The sequence below is a fragment of the Lytechinus variegatus genome, chromosome 7 (genome assembly GCF_018143015.1).
Source record: "Lytechinus variegatus isolate NC3 chromosome 7, Lvar_3.0, whole genome shotgun sequence".
Classification (NCBI taxonomy): Eukaryota; Metazoa; Echinodermata; class Echinoidea; order Temnopleuroida; family Toxopneustidae; genus Lytechinus; species Lytechinus variegatus.
The window spans coordinates 3,085,470-3,105,489 of record NC_054746.1 but is presented as its reverse complement, the minus strand read 5'-3'; the positions used below and the strand labels follow the sequence as shown (position 1 = coordinate 3,105,489).

Sequence of the window (20,020 nt, the reverse complement as noted above, 5' to 3'; positions counted from 1 at the left end):
CGAGCGGACCTAAGGGGGGGGCAGGGGCCCCTCTTTTTAACTTGAAGACCTTATTTTTGCCCCCCCCCCACTGGAAAATCCTAGGTACGCCACTGATTGATAGTCTTTTGCACTAAGCTGATGACCAAACCACTGAAATAGTATAGCTCTCGCTCTCAATTTTCAAGGCCGGCCCTATAAACATAGGACCTTGTCAATTTTGATTTGCTGCCCTCTTTTGGTAGAATGGTGCAAAATTATAAGCGCGATATTGAAATTCGCAAATGTAAAGTGTGGATAAAATGTTCCGTATCTGCGTCTACCTTTACGTAAGTACCTGAAATATACATGGTTTACTGCCTTTAACAATTTCTTCGGTTTTCGTGAAAATATCTTCATTGTACTAGTTATTTTGTTTGAACTTTCATTGTTCGTTTACAGTCTTGTTGAGCCAACCAGTCACCACGGCACGGAAGCGAAAGGCACTGCAGCCACCGTGGCCAACGGCTAACTGTCGCGGGTACCTTGCCAAGACTTAACGGGACTCTGCCTGCCCGGGCTGCGCTCGACCGACTTGGGAGTCAAAACGATAAATTTGAGCTGAAACTGAGCGAAGCACAATGCCTGCCAAACGGCGACAGAGGACAAAGGTGCGGGGGAAGGTCTCCCGTTCCAAAGGTAAGCTTAACATTTGGTTTTGAATTAAAAATGGGAAATTTTGCTGCACAGCTAGCTATGTTAGATTAGAAATTTAAATAAAAAGTTTGATTCAGATTGAGTCAGAGCTGTGGTGGGTGATTTCAAGTTCAGTGTTGATCTTTTGGTGTTGGTGTTAAGTCATTTTTTCACGATTATAAAACTAAACAACAAACATAAAATGAAGGTGGTCCAGAAAAGTCACTCAATGTCATGAATGTTCTTGCTACCACACGTCATGTGACTGAGAGAATCGATGACATCAACCTCTCACTAACTTATCCTATTGCTTTTGTTTGTATTAAACAATATTTCAATTTTTACAAATTAGACATTAATAAGGACCAATTTTAGTGAATCATAAAATGTTAAAGCAATGTTTAAGCAATGTTTATGTAATTGTAATACCACACAGGAATGAATCTTGTTTCGCAGGGCAATGAGGATAAAATTAGAATATTACATATCAATCTGATAAAAAAAACAAGAAAGTTTGGGTGATGTCATCAGTTCCCTCATTTGCATATCGACCAGGATGTGCAGATCACTGTTTTGTGAAATCAATCAAAATTTTAAAATGTCATTTCAGATCAGATTTTGATGAACATTTCAGTGTTATGCTTTTCGGATTTTTCTGTTTTTTATTTTATTCAAATCAACTTTTTTGTGGGCTGGACTAAGAAAATATGTGCATTCTGTTGGTTGAAAGTCATGTTGTGTTTGATCTTATGAGTCTCATTTGATTGCAACTAGTTAGTAATTGCAACTTTTTCTACAACAGGCCCTAGATATCTTGTCTTATCTTTTCTTCTTGTAACTTTTGTATTATCTTAGACTTGGCACAACTTGTATTAATATGAACTCCGTATTTCGAAAATTTTCAGAGTTCAAAGAACGTTAGTGTTAGATCATTTCATTATCATAAAGGTCAAGTCCACCTCAGAAAAATGTTGATTTGAATCAATAGAGAAAAATCAGACAAGCACAATGCTGAAAATTTCATCAAAATCGGATGTAAAATAAGAAAGTTATGACATTTGAAAGTTTCGCTTATTTTCAACAAAATAGTTGTATGAACGAGCCAGTTACATCCAAATGAGAAAGTCGATGATGTCACTCATTCACTATTTCTTTTGTTTTTTATTGTTTGAATTATACAATATTTCAATTTTTTACAAATTTGACGATTAGGACCTCCTTGCCTGAAGCACAAAATGTTAAAATAATGGAATTCCACGTGTTCATGGAGGAATTAAACTTTATAAATCAGTTCATCAAATAATAAAAGCTATACCAGTTGTAAAAGAATGTAGGCTTTGCTTAGATCTATACTTATTTCCTTATAATAATAATAATAATAAAAGACATTTATATAGCGCCATCTACATTTATCTAAAAATATTCTATTCCGAGGCGTGTTAACATTATTACCCCGGCCTGGCTTTAGCTCAAGCTGCCTTTAGCTCTCATGCATTCAAGGAATTAATTATACCGGTATCAAATTCAACTTTAATATACTTTGTTTGCTATCTAGACTTGTCATCAGAAGAGATGGATTCACAGGATCAATTAAATGAGATTACCAACAGACTGGCAAAAAAGCAATTGGTATGTTAATTTACTAATGAAGTATTTTACATGTACATGTACTTATTAAGTAGATGTAACATTCTATTTGTATATTATATTAATTTATCTATTTTTTATGTGGTTTAAAAACAAATACATGATTCCAAGAACCAAAACTTAACTGGTTTATTATAATTACTACACAATTGTTTTCATTCATAAAGTATTCCGAAGATTGCAAAATCAGGAGTAACAATCTTACTTTCACATACCGGTACCGGTAAATACAACAGTAAGAAAGATTTTAATTTATTGAGTCTTGCATTCATTCATGTTGAGCCAGTAGGCCCAGTATGTGACTATGGTATGTCATTTTTCCAATAGAAATCTAGTACAGACACAGAGGTTGAGCACCAGGAACAAAAGGAAAACCATGGTAAAAGATTGGTAAGGAACTCAAATTGATTGTATTCTTTAGTGGAAATGATCTACTTAGTGCATCTGAGGAATATGAATCACATGAATGCAGTATTAGATTTTATATGACACCTAAATATATCCTTGTCATTTGATTGGTTGTTTGATATCGATTATTCAGCCCATTTTACAATGATGCAGAGCTGCCAAGTAGTAGGGATTTTCAGTATTTAGTACTGAAAAATAAGAAGAATACTGATGGTTTCATGCATAATACTGATTTCTAATGTTTCAGTATTATATCTTGTCCAATGTAGTTTCATTGAAAATACTGATTTCCTCACCAAAATACTGATTTTCTGCTTTAGAAATACTGAAATGTTCTTGTTCAGGTTGGCAGCTCTGATGATGTCATCAACCGTGCAATTTTGGATCCATTCGATTCGATTTTGTCCATTGCACGCACGCACCGAGACAGCACAGCAGGCACCACAAATCCACTAGTGTTTGAAGCGCACATGTTGTATGTGCACGATAATCAGCAGACCGAGCTCGCACTTCATGACCATATTTTGCATCAAAATTCATAAATATATTATGAAAAGAATCAATTTTTAGGTGTCATATAAACCAACTAATGAATGTTCTCTCCATTTCATCCAATGGACAGAATAATTCATTCAGTGAAAGATTGTTTGGATCATTGCCTCTTTCACATCATGAAGTATTCTGTCCATTGCACTCATGAATATTCATTATTTGTATATCATTAAATGTTGGGATTTTTTAATGTATACTATACAGTCTGAGTATTCTGAAATCTTTTATTGAATAATGTCTGGTGAAATGAAAAGATACACAAAAGTGAGAACTAAAATCTACTAAAACTTAAAGCTTACTGATTAATATTCATTATTCATTAATGTTAAATAAATTGGCTTTGGAAGTTGTGTAGAAAAGTTATTCACTTCAAGAATCCAATGTAAACAAGAATTAAAAAGTTAATGAGGCTAAATATGTGTGTAGTACGAACACAAAGCATATGATTTGAACTCGTTTGCCACTTTTACAGTTGAATTTTCAGCTGGGCATTATTAGTTATTGTATTGACCATGAAGATTGTCGACACGGCTTGTAGCATGGAAACAGATGATGAAGAACTACAACAAGCCCAACTTTCTTTTCATATATTTACTATACGACACTCTTCATTCTCAATTTGAATGTGTTATTGCAGGGTGATGGCTATGACGCTGACTTTGAGACCAGCGAGTTCAGCACTGCATCGGCAGGAAGCGATATGGATTACCAAACCCAACCCAGCAAGCCCACCGATTCCTTCAGAAGTGTTCTCTCACCTAGCCAAGGGTCATCAGGAAAGCGAAAGGGAAACAAACAAGGTACCACAGAATTTCGAGAGATCTTGAGTCAGCCCTCCATAAGTCCAATAAGCATTTAACTTCAGAGCAGAATATGCAAAATTTGTGATAACAACATCTTCTAAGTTAAATTTCATCTAAGTCAAACAGATTTCTGTGGTCCCGAGAGATTTGACATAGGCAGAGTCACCAGTAATTGAAGATTTAGGAATACCTCTCAGGAACAAATCCCTCTTCCACAGAATTTGTTATTCGATACCAAGTTTTGGCCATGTTATCTGGTACATCTCAGATCCCACCATTTACTCATTCTTAACCACTTTTCAGCTTTTTCAATCTCATATCATCTAGAATAATCTTGAAGTTATGTTTTTATATTTTCTAATATAATAATTGAAAATCAGAATATTCTCCAATATGAAAAATGGACAGATATGTGATATCAAGTTTTACAAACTTACCTGTCATTGGGAGCACCATTTGATAATGTTTAGAAATTCTGTCGCATCAATGTCTTTTATACATGCATGATTCTGCTTTCTCAGGGAATCTGCAGAAACAAGCGGTAATGCGACAGAGTCAACAAATGGGGCAGAATCGCAGCAAGTCAAGCAATTCTTCCAGAAATCAGCAAACACAAAGCCGAAGACAGAGCAAGAGGAAGACTCGAAGCACTGATTCCTCCAAAGGCCCTTCAGAATACAGCTCCATGGCTTCCTCCTCCCTGCTTAAGTCACCTGAGATGATGTTCTCCCTCCCCAACGGGTCGGACAGTTCCACCCCTCTGTCGGGCGGACCGGACTCCAAGACCGAAATGAACGATTCTTGCTTTGGGTTCGAAGGACTGTTGTCCCCGCCCCAGCAGCAACCGTTGCCATTCTCTCCAGTCCTCCCTGACTCCCCATCCTACATGGTTGACAGTCTTGCCACGTCTCCTACTCTAAGCCGCAAGGAGGAGGTCGAGGAACACGAGGAGGCCCAGGATGCGCCCCTTTCCCCGTCACCATCGGACAACCTTGTCCTGAGATTGTCTCCCTCGCCAGAACGTGCCATACCAGAGTCGTCATCCATGTACTCCTCTATGGATTCCAAGTCATACGCATCATCGAGGGGAGGTCAGAAGAGGAAGGTCGATGTCAAGCTTACAAGTCTCATCCACAAAGAAGATGAAAAGGTCCCTCCAAAGAAAACAGTGAAAAGGAGAAAAACGCAAAAGAAGGTAATTGAGATTTACTTTGAATTAGACTTGCATAAGGCGAATATTTTCCCAGTCAAATCAGTTTTTTAGACCAGTTTTCATAAAACTTGTTAACAATTATGCTATAGCTGTTTACAGCTGCTAAAATCATTCAAAGTGATTGGCTGATAGTGAACTTGTTTACTCTAAATTATGCCTTTATGTAACAGACCCAGACTGTGCAAAACATGTTTTATATACTTGTACAATGCACCTCATTTAAATCAAATTTTTAAGTCAAACAGATATCTGTGATCCCAAAGGATTTGACTTAGGCAAATCTACTTGCACACACAATCCTTTTTTGTTTCACTTTTTATTGAGGTAATCTACTACAAGAAAACATAAGATTCAAACTTTGAATTAGTAAAAACCTAATTTTTATCACTTTTCAATAATTTATTCTTGATTCACTGTTTCTTATAACCTGAAATTTATTTTGAAAGATTTATCACTGAGCTCATTATGTACTTGTATCCGAAGATATCTTGCTCTCGCAGTAACATAAGTATCGTAAGGGTTATCAAATTCAAATCATTTGAAATGTGGCAATGGTGAAGCCAGGTATAAATTTTGACTGTATACAGTTGATATTCCAGTGATGTCTTTCACTCAGGAGCTCTATTTATGTCTCACCCGCATAGCAGGGCAAGACTATAGGCGCCGCTTTTCCGACGGCGGCGTTGTCAACATTGAAATCTTAACCAAGGTTAAGTTTTTGAAATGTCATCATAACTTAGAAAGTATCGTTCATGAAACTTGGACATAAATGCAATCAAGTATTACTGAACATAATGCCTGAGTTTCAGGTCACATGACCAAGGTCAAAGGTCATTTAGGGTCAATGAAGTTAGACCATGTTGGGGAAACAATATTCCCTATGCTCGACCTGCGACAAAGTCTACATCGGTGAGACTGGTAGACCTGTGGGGGAACGCATGAAGGAACATCGCCGTGATGTTCGGCTTAGGCGCACCGATAGCTCTGCTGTTGCAGAACATGCTTGGGACTCCGATCATCTACCTAACTGGGATGAGGTCAGCTGCATCGCTAATGATAAGCATTGGTATACGCGGCGCATTAAGGAAGCGATCCAGATCCGTTTGCACCCGAGCAATATCAACAGGGACAGCGGCATTGAGATCCCTGATGAATGGTTACCTACCATCCGACGGTATACTGCATCCACGGTTCACAGCGCGCGGCGCCCGCACCAGTGGGTGCCTGACACCAGCGCGGACGCTGATTGGCCGGCTGCATCGGCCAATCACAGCGCGCGTTGCACGCCCGAGCGGGCACCAAGCACCAGCGCGGACCCTGATTGGCCAGCGGCTCCGGCCAATCACAGCGCGGCTCACGCCCGAGTGGAGCCAGACAATAGCTCCCGACGCTATATAACCCGTGCGCAGCAGCGTCTTTGCTCATTGCCTGACGAAGTCTAGCAGTTTGCAGACGAAACGTCGCTTTCCTACTACGTTTGCTACATCGTGAGACAACTGGTTATTTCTTCTACTCAATATTCCCTATGTAACAACCTACCAACTGAAATAAGATCTCAAATTAGCCTTGCATCATTTAAATTTCATTTGAAGAAGCATTTAGCATTTATCTAATCATGACCCATAAGCATTCTTCTCTTCAAGCTGTACCTCATTCACTTACATGTACATAATAAACATTTGGTCTTCTATTTTGCTATTTTTGTTCAACTCACAACTTCAGCTTATTTTCTTAATTTTACAGATTTTGGCTAATTGTAATTGTAACAATACCCGTCTTATAACTTTCACGTCATCTGCTTTTTAAATCATTGTACTTTTATTGTTAATTGTATGTTTCCTTTTTTCCTTCACATGTACTTACTATTTATCTATGCCTCTCTTATGATGTTGCTTTGTAAATGAATATGTTATAATTGTTATGTTACGCTATGTACACTGTCACAGGGCCCCATGGGAGACCAACACTTTGTTGAATGGGCTTCCCTGTTTTTAAATAAATAAATTTTAAAAAATCTTAACCAAGGTTAAGTTTTTGAAATGTTGTCATAACTTCGAAAGTATATGGACCTAGTTCATAAAACTTAGACATAAGGGTAATAGTGTATCACTGAACATCCTGCCTGAGTTTCAGGTCACATGATGAAGATCAAAGGTCACTTAGGATCAACAAACTTTGGCCATGTTGAGTTTTTGAGGAATTGTCATCATAATTTAGAAAGTTTATGGCTCTAGTTCATGAAACTAAGACATAATAGCAATCAAGTATTCTTGAACATCCTGTGCGAGTTTCATTTGTTCTTTTCTTCTGTTATCATCTCTTCCTATTTCAGTACACCTTGCATTAACATGTCAGCCTTTTTAGGTGTGCCCCACAGCCATTGTATGGAGGAATTTACTATAAATTGTATTTCTTAAAACTGTCTTGATTATTAGTTGTTTAGTTTGTTGTATCTATCATCTCATTGATGAGCTTCTTTCTGCTGCTAAATAATGATGTACATAATATATGTGGGCGCATTGTGGTCTAGTGGTTCTGACTCTTGCCTTTTTAACAGAGGATCATGGGTTCGAATCCTAGCTATGGCATGTTTTCCTTCAGCAAGAAATTTATCCACACTGTGCTGCACATGACCCAGGTGAGGTAAATGGGTACCAGCAGGAAGAAATTCCTCAAAAAGCTGTGCGCACCAGAATCGGTTGACTAGCTTAGTTGGGGTAATATAGGAGCGCCTTCAGCACCTAGCAAGGTGGATACGTGCGCTATACATTTTTTTTGTATTGTTTGTTGGCCTATTTGTCTTGTTGAATGGTGTTGAATTGAATTAAATCTTGTTTTCCTTTTATTTTTTATGTTTTCATTGCAGAAGGAAGAGGATGCGTGGACCATGAAGATGAGCACGGAGTTTGATGATATTGATATGTATGAGCTAACAGTGGAATGAACATGTATTGGATACTACCATAGCTCTTGGGTACAAGGACATAGTCTGTATGCACAGACTCAAATTCAACACTTGAACAAGCTATACCATGTCTGGAGTGAAGACTACATGTAGACTCCAAACTATCTGTCTGTGTCTGATAAGAAGCAGTTTCAGTGCGTGAGTGGATCTAGTCCAACTACTTCAGAGTCGGCATCATTCACTCTGCGAAAACCAAAAGGTCTGTGCCTGCAGACTAGCTAGGGCACGTGTCAGGTGATGGATCAGGTGATATGGGAACATTCCTTTCTGCACACATTTCAATTTAGCAATGTCTTGGAAGAAGCCCTCCCACTTACACCATGGTCAAAAGATGTAAAAGTCGAGCAATGGGAACGAGGTTGCCTGCTGTTGACTGTGCATGCATGTACTTGATATTCTGTGATATGGATCATTGAATACCGTATTTATCGTGTTCCCACTTCCTGAAGTATTCTCATCTGCATGATGCACTTTACATGGAAAATAGAAAGTATATGATACGAGAATTTTGTAAATACCTAAATGTCATGTGCACCGTAACAATTAGATGATTTGATTACAGAAGTTAAACATTTCCAACAAGCATAATACAGAGTTTCATCAAAGTTGGATATCAAGTAACATATTTTTTACTTTTTACTTCATTTTACAAGATCAATTATATTAACAGCATTGTGATGTATGTAAATATGAGAGAGCAGAGGACATCATAATCTGACTATTCCATATCTATTTTATTACATGAATTATGATTTTATTTTATTCAATTTATAAAGCACTTGATTGAATGATAAGAAATTTCAACAGGTTGTTCCATGCATTCAAAGAGGAGTCAAACCATGCTTTACATAAAAGAAAGAAAAAAATTGTAATCTTCGGTTATCTGGATTGATAAAATAGACACAAAACAGAGAATGAGTTTACTTTTAGTGCTATGATTATTAAATTCTGCTTTATTTGATCAAATCAACTTCGTGTTTAGGGCTTTACACTTATTTTGTATAATAAACTAATTCATTGTTGTTTGTCTGAATAGGCCAGTGTTGTTAGTGAAGTCTTGTCTTTTCAGTGATCTCTATTGGAGATCATTGAAGAAGAAAAAAGGAAACAGTTCCTGCATATTGTTTATGTATTAATGAAGGATTATGATGTTGTTTTTTTTAACAAATCGCTATCATGCTATGAAATGGATCACTATTCACAGTATTTTTTTTCCATGTGACACTATAAGTGTCATTTTAGTTACTTGATTGAGCTTAGAATGAAAATCATCAGCAGAGTGAAATTGTGTTGTACATAGACTTGAACAATCATTAATCAAAGGTTTGTAATTGAATGATTAAAGATAAATGAATGTGGTTGAAGTAAACACAGATTCCATGAGACTATATGATCAGGAGCCTGTCTTATAAATTGATGCGATCAATCGCAACTATGGACGGCTAGCAACGTCAACATCTAAAATGCATTGTAGATATGACGTTAATTACATAAATTCATTGTTTCCTTTACAATTTGGTGTGGTTGCCTTTGTTTACAAAGGACATTTTGAAAATTGTATGTAGAAAACATTCTGACACTGATGGATTTCCATAGAGTTGTGATTGATTGGATCGATAGTGACTCTTTGTAAGACGGGACCCAGATCTAGATATGGTATAGTCACATAAGTTGAACTCTGTGAAATGATGAAATCTAATCTGAAAATGTACCACAAAGATAAGCACATGTGGGACAGTGTGTTATTATTGCATGGAAAAAGACTGCAATGCCATGCTTATTATTCCTCAGCAATTACACAATTTCTTTGACACATATTGGGAAGTCATTTTATTGGATTTTGTATGAACTAATTTTGACTTGCATTTATCTTTTTGACAGGCTATCAGGCCAATTGCAGTCATACAGGAGGTTGTAGAATGAAAAAAAGTATACAAATGTATAAAGAAATGTAGTTCTTTAGGATTGGTTGACTTGCTTTGATTTTCATTTGTATTTTTATGACATATGTTCTTAAATCAACGAACTTCATTTACTTGTAATGTTTTATGTGTATATGCCCACTGTTCTTTTTTTAAATATTATTGATGGCTTATTTTAATTGAATTTGACTTAATTTGTAAATGTTACGATGTGTAACTCCGGTTTGCTATCAAAGCTAAATGACATACTTGTTATACATGTATTGCCTGACATAGCATCTAGTGATGATTGTAGATGGATTTGAATACATACTTGGTCTGGAAAGTGAGCAAGGAGATCCCAAAATAAATGTATGTTCATGACTATGTAAGTTTGGAAGACAGTATATTATTGAGAAAAGATGAAATCAGTTCACTAACTTCACAGTTTGTCCTCTGATATTCTGCCGAGGAGCTATGATTTTTTTCTCTGTCTGGACTGTACAGCAGGGTGATATTATACAGTGCATCCCACAAAAAACAAAACCGATGAATTTTAATAATTTCATAAAATGAAGAGGTTCGACTGCAGGCGAGCGTTCAAACTCACTTGACACTCCGTTTTGTTGACGATCAGCCATGCATTGAGTCTTTTGTCAACTATGCGATAGCTTCTGTTGAAACCAGTTAAAACACGTTTATCTAATGAAATTATGGAAATACAAACATTGTTTCGAAGGAACATAACTTTTTTACTTGACCATTTTTTGTGCTAAAGGTATTAAATAAAAGAGCAGATATTGAATTTTTTAGGCATGTGATTTTCTTTTTGAAATTCAGATACCCCCTGCCAAATGAGATTTTGGTATCCTTTCTTCAAATTGTTTTTGGTCTCTCATGCGTGAATGAGGAATAATATAAGTAATATCACATGAAAGAGGAGATTCTAAGCTTTACATTGGTAGGTCATTTGTCTATTGTATTTGTGATAAAGATATGACAAATCATCGCTTAATCTCAGTTTCGTTTTTTTTTTCTGGGACGCACTGTATAGTCTCTTTTTTTCCACTAGTGTTAGCATCAGTGTCTTGAGCAATAGTGCTGTAATCACCTGGGCCCCGTAACATCATGCATAGCGATTGATCGTAAGGCTAATTTTAAGATTGATCATACTTGGTGCAATCAATCATAGAAAACAGCCTCATGATCAATTGCTTAGCTTTATGTAACAGGACCCTGAACTTTTTTTTATATAGATTTGGAGCTTCAACTCCAGTATACATATGAGATGGATTTGACAGTTTGAAAATCAATTATTTACCCTTATAAAGCTGTATTATAAATTTTAGGTACATGAAACTTTACCAAACTCCTATCTTGAAGTCATGATAAGACAGCAGAAAAGTGAGTTGGGTTTTAAAAGTCAATTAAATTATAACAAACCACACTTTTCATTTTAAAAGTAGATTTATCAAGTTGATACCCATGGTAATCTGGTATGGAATTGGGTAAAGTCATGATAATAAATATAAAATAATGCTCAAAGTTTGCAAATCTTAACCTTTGAATCTAAAAGTGCATGGTGTTCAAAGCTTGCTCTCTAAGGCCACCAGGTCAAGGTCACTATTTTTTTTGGCGCAAAATTCATTTCTGGGCATTTACTGTGGACTTAGAAGGGACCATTATTACTAAAATTATTGTTTTTGATATAACTTTTTTAGTCTTGTGCCTTTTTAGTATATGTTGCAGTAGAACTTTGTATTGGAAAGATCATAATGAATTGTGGATTGTAGTTATAGCAGAGCATGTATTGGTAATCTATGTGTAGACAGTGTAGTCATAGAATCACTATACCATTGTTAGATTAGGCATTGTCAGTCTTAATGATAAGATGCTAGTAGGTGTAAATTGCATATCTAAGGGACATAGTTAATGTGTGTTTCACAAAGAGTTGAATGTGACTTAAAATGCTGACACATACTTAACATTTCATACACAATTTTAATTGTTAATACCCAGTAGCAGGTGCATCTTGATTTGACGAAAGTCGTGATGCATTTTTATACCCTTGGAACTGGGAATTTGAGTGTGACTTAAGTCATATGCATCATGAACTTCATGGGTTAGATGATTTCGATCCTAGGCCGAGTCATACCAAAGACTTATAGGAAATGGGACCTTCTGCCTTCTTGCTAGGCGCTCAGCATTTAGATTGGAGAAGGGTAATAATAACATATAATGTTATGCAGGACCCACTGGTAGAGCAGTTTCCTAACTGAAGTGGCTACCCTGGGTAAATAAAACGTTATTATTATACTCAACCCTTTGTGAAAATCTCCCCAGAATGTCTACATAAAGATGACCTGTTAGAAGTCAGGTTTAACTTAGACCACGGTCTAACTCTGTGCTAAAAGAATTATGGGAAGCCAAACGTTTCAAAATTTTGTTTACAGTGGATGCTTGTGTTAACTGTGCTATTCACTAATTATTTAATGGTGAAGACAATTGTCCTACTTATCCTTCCCAGGCAGTTAAATGTTTTGGTAGTCAAATGAGCTGACACATTGAACCTCTACTGTTTTATGTAACAACTGGCTTTCCACAGTTAAACCACAACTTAAAACCAGTTTAGATTAAACCTGACTTCATATGTGATTAATAGAATCTGCATTCAAACAAGGGCAAAAGAGATATATTTTTAGTATTGTTTAGATATGTGATAATAAGAAATTACAGAAGAAAGGAAAAGAAGGAAATGATCATGCTTGATTAAAAAAGAAATTCAATTTATATTCAATTTTTTAAAGATATTAATAAAAAGAAAATCACTTTTATAATTTTTTATGTATCATATATATGTACAAATATTATTTTGCGAATGAAGGAATGTCTTGTCTTGTGATAATATGAAAAGAAAATTACGCTTCTTGTTTTGTACATTCAAACACTCAACCACTGAGGGACACCATAATAATATTGTAAATACAGCTAAAATATGACCTACCATATTTTGTAAATAAATGAGCACATAGAAATGACATAAATTCATCAGTTCTCACATTGCCTTATTTTTTTTCTCTCTGTGCGTCTTATGCAAGTCTAATTGAAAAATTTAATCAGGATTAGCTATTATCTATTCAAGAAATTGGGCTGTTTTGATTGAGTTCAAGTTATATTTTGGTTGGTCTTGACCTTTCAATTCTAAGTCAAATCAACATGTAATGTCAAGTCGACTGATAAACAAGATATACTCTGGAATTGAAACAAAAAATCACAAGAACGACAAAAGTTACATCAAAATGACATTTATTTCAAAAGAACCAGAGCATTTTTCATGGGATGTGTTACACGAATAGGAAGTTGATGATGTCATCAACTTACCGTTATGAAGTTCTCAAATATGCAATTTGTGTTTGAGCTTGCCACCATCAAAGACAACACTGCAAGAATTGCAGAGAAATAGGCAAGTGGTAGTATTGCACGAGTCTTTGGGAATGTTGCATTAAAAATCTTTTTTGATTAGCAAAATCGATAATGTATAATTAATAAGTGTAAACTGGAATGAGAAAAAAAAATCCTTTAATGTCTGAAAGGGGATTTCCCGAACTAATGGAATGTGAATCGGAGTTAAATTAGTGATTAGACAATGGGGTAGGGATGTTCTCAATATATTATATTACGGGTCCTCGTGGTGAAACCTTCTTGCTTTACCCTAACACATCTTCAATACCATGTTTGGATTCCTTATGATTATCCTTTCAGAATAAAAAGAAACGTTTTTTTTTGTACGGATCGACCAAATTTTGTTAAGTTATGACCACTTTTATACTGACTGCTCCATTTTCAAATATGGGAGAGGGGCGAATTAAAAATGTATGTCCATCAGTATAATTTCCTGTATTATTGAATCGTCCCAGTGGGATTTTTTTTTAAGTTTATGCAGTCAAATGCTTGACAGTTTCCCACTCGACTGCAGACGACTCATACAACTTTGCGGAAGTCGAAGTTCTGACAGGTGGAGTAGAAGTTCATAGGTTCTCGATTCGTCATAGCGCCCCCTGTGATTCTTATTTGACCAAATGCTGCGTTTTTCAGAATGTCAAACAGCGATCACCTGTATGGAAGGAAATAAAACAATTTTGTTTTTCTATTGAATTTCCCCCAAAAAAATCAGATTTGAAAATGTTTCCTTGCCACAGTTATTGCAAAATTACTAATGGATTTAAAAAAAAGATTTGGGAGTTGTTTTCTGGTTCGCAGATTACAATAATAAGCAAAGTGTCGGAAACTTAGCACAATCGAAATGTTTACCCTATGTGTTTACCGCCTCGCCCTAAAAAAGGAAGAAACGAACAAACTAACCCTCTAAGTTAATGTGACAAAACTAGTAATTACTATATAATTTCCAAACACCTGCCCACCTGTAGTTATCATGTTGTTCAGATTGGTGTCCTTCATGGGTAATGATACGGTTCTGAATCATTATGACGCCCCTGCCATCGTCTCCTAACCATTGGCGGCGGAAGCCCAAAAATTTAGGGGGTGTCCACCTGAAATTTTGGGATGGACACAGGTAAAAAATAGGACAAGCGCCCCAAAAAAAGGTTATGAACGTAAAATTTAGGAGTGGCAAACCAAAATTTTTTGACAAGCAAAAAAAAAAAGGTCATCAACCTTAATTTTAGGGGGGACAACACACGTTTCAGTGGGGGTCCACGTAATTTTTAGGGGGGACGCTGGAAAAAAATTGACAAAAAAAAATGTTATCAAAAAAAATTAAGGGGGGGACTGTCCCCCCACCTAGAATTTAGGGGGGGACACGTCCCCCCCGCTTCCGCCGCCTATGCTCCTAACTATAATAACGTAATATCCATAACACTAAAAGCAATGGAAGAAGCAATCAAGTGTGCAAATACAATCCGAATTTCGATATATAACGCAAGAAATAACTCGCCCATTTGCCCATGAAACGAAATGGAAATTACGCTGACATAAATTTTAGAGATTAGTCTAAAAAAATCAACTAAATACCTTGCAAAAGTTAGTAAAGCTGATGACTTTTTCGTTTTGTGCCTTTCCTTTTTGTTTGAAATCATAAATCCGATGGGTAAAAACTTTATGCTAGGTGTATTTTATAGACCTCCACATTCAAATGCAAATGCTTTTTTAGAAAAACTGAATGAAATTCTACTAAATCCTCTTTTGAAAAATAAAGATTGTTTTTTTATGGGTGACTTCAATATCAACTTAGTAAATTGCAACTCTAATAGCACGTCGCAAGAGTTTCTTGAAATGTTTCTATCACATTCTTTTTTGCCCCTTATAACTAAGCCGACAAGAGTGGCGAATAACTCGGCCACTATAATTGACAACATTTTCAGTAATACAATTCGACTAAATCATAAAGCTGGTATCATTCTTAGTGATATCTCCGACCACTTTCCAATTTTTGCCAAATTATCTACTAATAAAAGTCTCCATAAAGAAACATTTAATTATTCATTCCGAAAGATATCTGACGACAACATAACCAATTTGATTAATGATTTAAACATAACAGACTGGTCTACTGTATATGACTCCTCGGACGCTGACGATGCATACAACTGTTTTATTACCTTACTAACATCTTCTCTAGATACACATGTTCCCTTTACAACTAACAGAAGATCAAATTATAAAAAGATCCCTATCCACCCTTGGATTACTAAATCACTCTTAAGATCCATCAACCGCAAGAACAATTTATATTACAAATACATAACTAAACCAAGTGATACATCTCGCCACAAGTACACTTCATATAAAAACACTCTTACATCTTTACTTCGTATTGCGAAAAAAGAATATTACACTTCTCAACTCGATCTATACAAAAATGATATGAAGAACACATGGAAAATCATCAATGGGGCATTAAACAATAAAAAGAGGAGTTCTACAATTACAAAAATAAAATCAAACAATACAACCACTGATGACAATAACATAATAGCAAGAGAGTTTAATTCATATTTTTCACAAGTTGGCAACAAATTAGCAAGCAAAATTCCTCAAACTAACAAATCTTACAATAATTTTCTCGACAACCCAAACCCAAACTCCATATTTTTTAATCCCACAAGTTCAAGAGAAATTATAAATATTGTTAACAGTCTGCAGTCCAAAAAGTGCCCGGGATTTGACGGTATTTCCAACTTCCTACTTAAGAAAATTATTTTGGCTATCGTCGATCCTTTGGTGCATGTTTTTAATATTTCTTTGAACACAGGAAGGGTACCCAATCTTATGAAAATCGCAAAAGTAGTCCCTCTTTTTAAAAAAGGAGATAATCAGCTCGTCTCCAACTACCGTCCCATATCATTGCTCACCTCGTTATCAAAAATTCTTGAAAAACTTGTCCATACACGAACCAGTACGTTCTTTAAAATAAACAATATCTTTTCGGACTTTCAGTTTGGGTTTCGCGAAAATCACAGCACCTCGCATGCAATTTTATCTTTCATTAACAAAATCACTACTTCCACTGATAAAGGTTGTCATACTGTCGGTATTTTCCTGGACTTCTCCAAGGCCTTCGACACCATTAACCACGAAATCCTTTTGCATAAACTATCTCATTACGGTATTAGGGGGAAGGCCTTGGAGTGGTTCAAGAGCTACCTTACAGATAGGACTCAGTTTGTATCAATAAATAATCACAATTCATCCAACCTTCCAATTACATGCGGGGTACCACAGGGTAGCTTACTAGGCCCTCTTCTTTTTATCACATACATCAATGACATCCACAAAACTTCAAATTTACTTTCATTCATACTCTTTGCCGATGATTCCAACATTTTCTTTTCTCATGATAACATAAACCAACTTATTAGGATCGTTAACTCTGAACTCATGCATGTGACTGAATGGATCAAGGCAAATAAACTCTCACTTAACTTACAAAAGACCAATTACATGTTATTTAGTAATAGAGTAAATAGTTTGCCTGGCAATCTCATTTTTGAAAACACTGTCCTTGAAAATGTTTCTGAAACAAAATTCTTGGGTGTACTTATTGATAATAAATTGTCATGGAAACCACACATCGATAATATATGCAAAACAATTTCAAGAAATATTGGAATTATCAACAAGCTCAAATTTTTTCTTCCATCTCGTACACTACTTACATTATATCACACCTTAATATTACCATACATTAATTACGGTATTTTGGCATGGGGTTGTGCAATTCAAACACAATTACATAGGATACTTTTGTTACAGAAAAAAGCACTTAGGATAATATTTCATACACATTTCAGATGTCACACAGATAAATTATTTTTTGAAAACAAAATCCTTAAAGTTAATGATATATATCTGTTCCAACTCGGCCAATTTATGTACAAACTAAATAAAGATGATCTCCCCGCAATTTTTTCAATTATGTTCTGCAAAAACTCCTCTGTACACGATTATCCTACAAGACAACGAAACTCTTATCACCTACCTCCAACCCGAACTTTACTTGCAAAAAATTCTTTTGTTTTTTCTGGTCCTGTATATTGGAATTCCTTGCCCAACGCCTTTAAGGAATCCCCAAGCATCATAATTTTTAAACATAACCTTAAAAAGATGCTTATTTGCCAATACTTTACACAAACAAGTCAATCTACCACATAACGAAAACCATATACAATTTTTTTTTCCTCCCATCATACAACTTGCCTGCTACCTGTTTCCGCACCTGCCATGCTCTTCTTTGCACCTCCAATTGTACCTGCACCCCCTCTCTCCCTATATTTGCCTCTGTTCTTCCCTCATAATCACAATTATTGTAACCATGTTGTTATTTTTTATTATTTTTATTGTTATTACTATTATTATTTATTCTAATTTGGTTCACTCTTTCGTTGTTACCTTCGATATTTTGTATAGCCTCCTTTTAAACTGTCTTCCGTCTCTCCTTTATACTATAGTTTTGTAATATACGTATTGAAACTAAGTTACGGGGGCTTGCCTCCCATACAAGCTTCGCTTTTCTTGGCAAGCCCCTCCGTTCTGTTTTATATAGTTATTATAGTCAAAGTTACTTTAGTTTGCATTAATTCTCATTGTTTATACCTTATTTCGATTGATGTACTTTGAATTTGACTATGTATTGTTTGATTTTGTTGTGCTTTGTGAACGGAAAATGAATAAAATCTAAATCTAAATCTTTATTTGAACAAAAAAGAGTATTATTTCTATTGTCTCAAATTTATAAAATTATGAAAATATGAAATCCTGTGTCCACCCCTGGTATACCGTTTCCCGGATAAATTGAGAATTTAAACCAAGCACATGTAATTTCCTTGGAAAAAAATACAATACCAAATCTCTTTGATCACCCCCACTAGCGTACCTAAGGGGGTGGGAATGGGGGACAGATTGCCCCCCCCCCCTGACGAGTCATAAGCACAAAAAAAAGGACGCGAATAAGGGGGAAAAAGAAAAGAGGAAAAGGAAAGAGAGAGAAAAGGGGGAAGTGGAAAAGGAAGAAAGAGTTTAAGAGAAAGAGGAAAACAAAAACTGAAGTACAGACTGTCGGAAAAAAATTATGAACTGTCGGGCACAAGGGGCTTTCCAACTGATTCGTTTTTTTTTTAGTTCCACCATCTTTGTCGGTAAATGTCAAACTGTACACTTTTATCGGTAAATTGTGATTTTTACACAATGCGACTTTTAGAGCTCTGTGTACCGATAGTAATAACGAACTGGGCTGACCAGGGACAGGAAAAAGGTAGAGAACAACTTTTATTTAATATAATTATAACAATAAAAATTTCGCTTGCGCTACGCGCTCGCATCAATTATTTTAGTTGGATACCTAACATAAATGTTTAGTTGTCAATTGATTTGTTAGAAACCAATTTTTTCACGGTTATAAAGGGGTGCTGGGGGTGGAAGCACCCCAATAAATTTTCCTGGGGGTCGGCTAAGTATTATTAGTAGTATTATTTTCCACAGGCAGCACCCCACGAAATCAGGCTCCCCTGTATTTTTGTAAATATAATGTTATAATGTCCATAATAATCACATCTGACAATCACAAATCATTTACTACTGTCTTTCACATATTCCAATAACATACAGGTATATCCCTGGCCCTCCTAACGCGACTAAATCAAGCTCCGGCACTCTCGGAGATCCGATACAGATACCTGTAAGGTACATTCAAGTATAATTATTACTGGAGATGCAAGCATCAAGTAGAAGGCATTTAACAAACCAGTCTAGTAGGCCCTATATAAAAGAATGCACTTGAGCAGAACAAGTTAAAACTACAGTACAATCACGACAATGGAAGGTATTTTCTCTCTGGTTGAATAAAATTGGAAGGGGCTTTCTCCCATTAGGGTACCGTTTCATTAAAAGGGGAAGCCCACCCCGACAAAAAAAAGCAGAAAAGAATCATAATGAAGAATATTGCCGAAGGTTTGATAAAAATCCATCAAAGAGTTAATAGTTATTAGAAATTTAATCATTTGATTTTGTAACGTAATATGCTAGCAGCTTTCCTACATATCGAATTGTAAAAAATGAACGGAAATTGAAAACGGTTTTAACTGTACATTTCGAATATCAATCATGTCAAATTGTCAACAAACCATTTTACACCCGTTCCTAAAAAGAATACAAAAATAAGTCATCACGAACCATTCAAGATTTGAAATTTATGCATTTTATGTTTATAGATATGGGACAGCTGCTTGTTTATGACGTCACAAATCCAAAACTTGAAATTATAATAATTCCTTAATCTTTAAATGTATTTTCCTCAAACCTTTTTCTTTAATCCTTTTCATATGTAAATCACACTTTAGATTCTGCCATATCATTTTTATGT

General features: G+C 35.7%; 1 protein-coding gene across 1 annotated transcript; it reads left to right on the top strand.

The window, feature by feature from the left end:
* Positions 1-218: 218 nt before the first annotated feature.
* Positions 219-9,606, top strand: LOC121418225. Its single transcript, XM_041611965.1, has 7 exons — positions 219-308; positions 421-657; positions 2,210-2,283; positions 2,629-2,691; positions 3,899-4,061; positions 4,586-5,259; positions 8,144-9,606. Exons 2-7 carry the CDS (start codon positions 600-602, stop codon positions 8,219-8,221), a joined length of 1,110 nt encoding a protein of 369 aa, XP_041467899.1. The 5' UTR covers positions 219-308; positions 421-599; the 3' UTR covers positions 8,222-9,606.
* The last annotated feature ends 10,414 nt before the right edge of the window (positions 9,607-20,020 follow it).

Bases quoted from the DNA above. Each gene is read 5' to 3' on its own strand.
- LOC121418225 (XM_041611965.1), top strand. From the start codon at position 600: ATGCCTGCCAAACGGCGACAGAGGACAAAGGTGCGGGGGAAGGTCTCC. The intron at 2,284-2,628 runs GTATGTTAATTT...TTTTTCCAATAG, and splicing joins GACTGGCAAAAAAGCAATTG to AAATCTAGTACAGACACAGA. The intron at 4,062-4,585 runs GTACCACAGAAT...CTGCTTTCTCAG, and splicing joins GCGAAAGGGAAACAAACAAG to GGAATCTGCAGAAACAAGCG.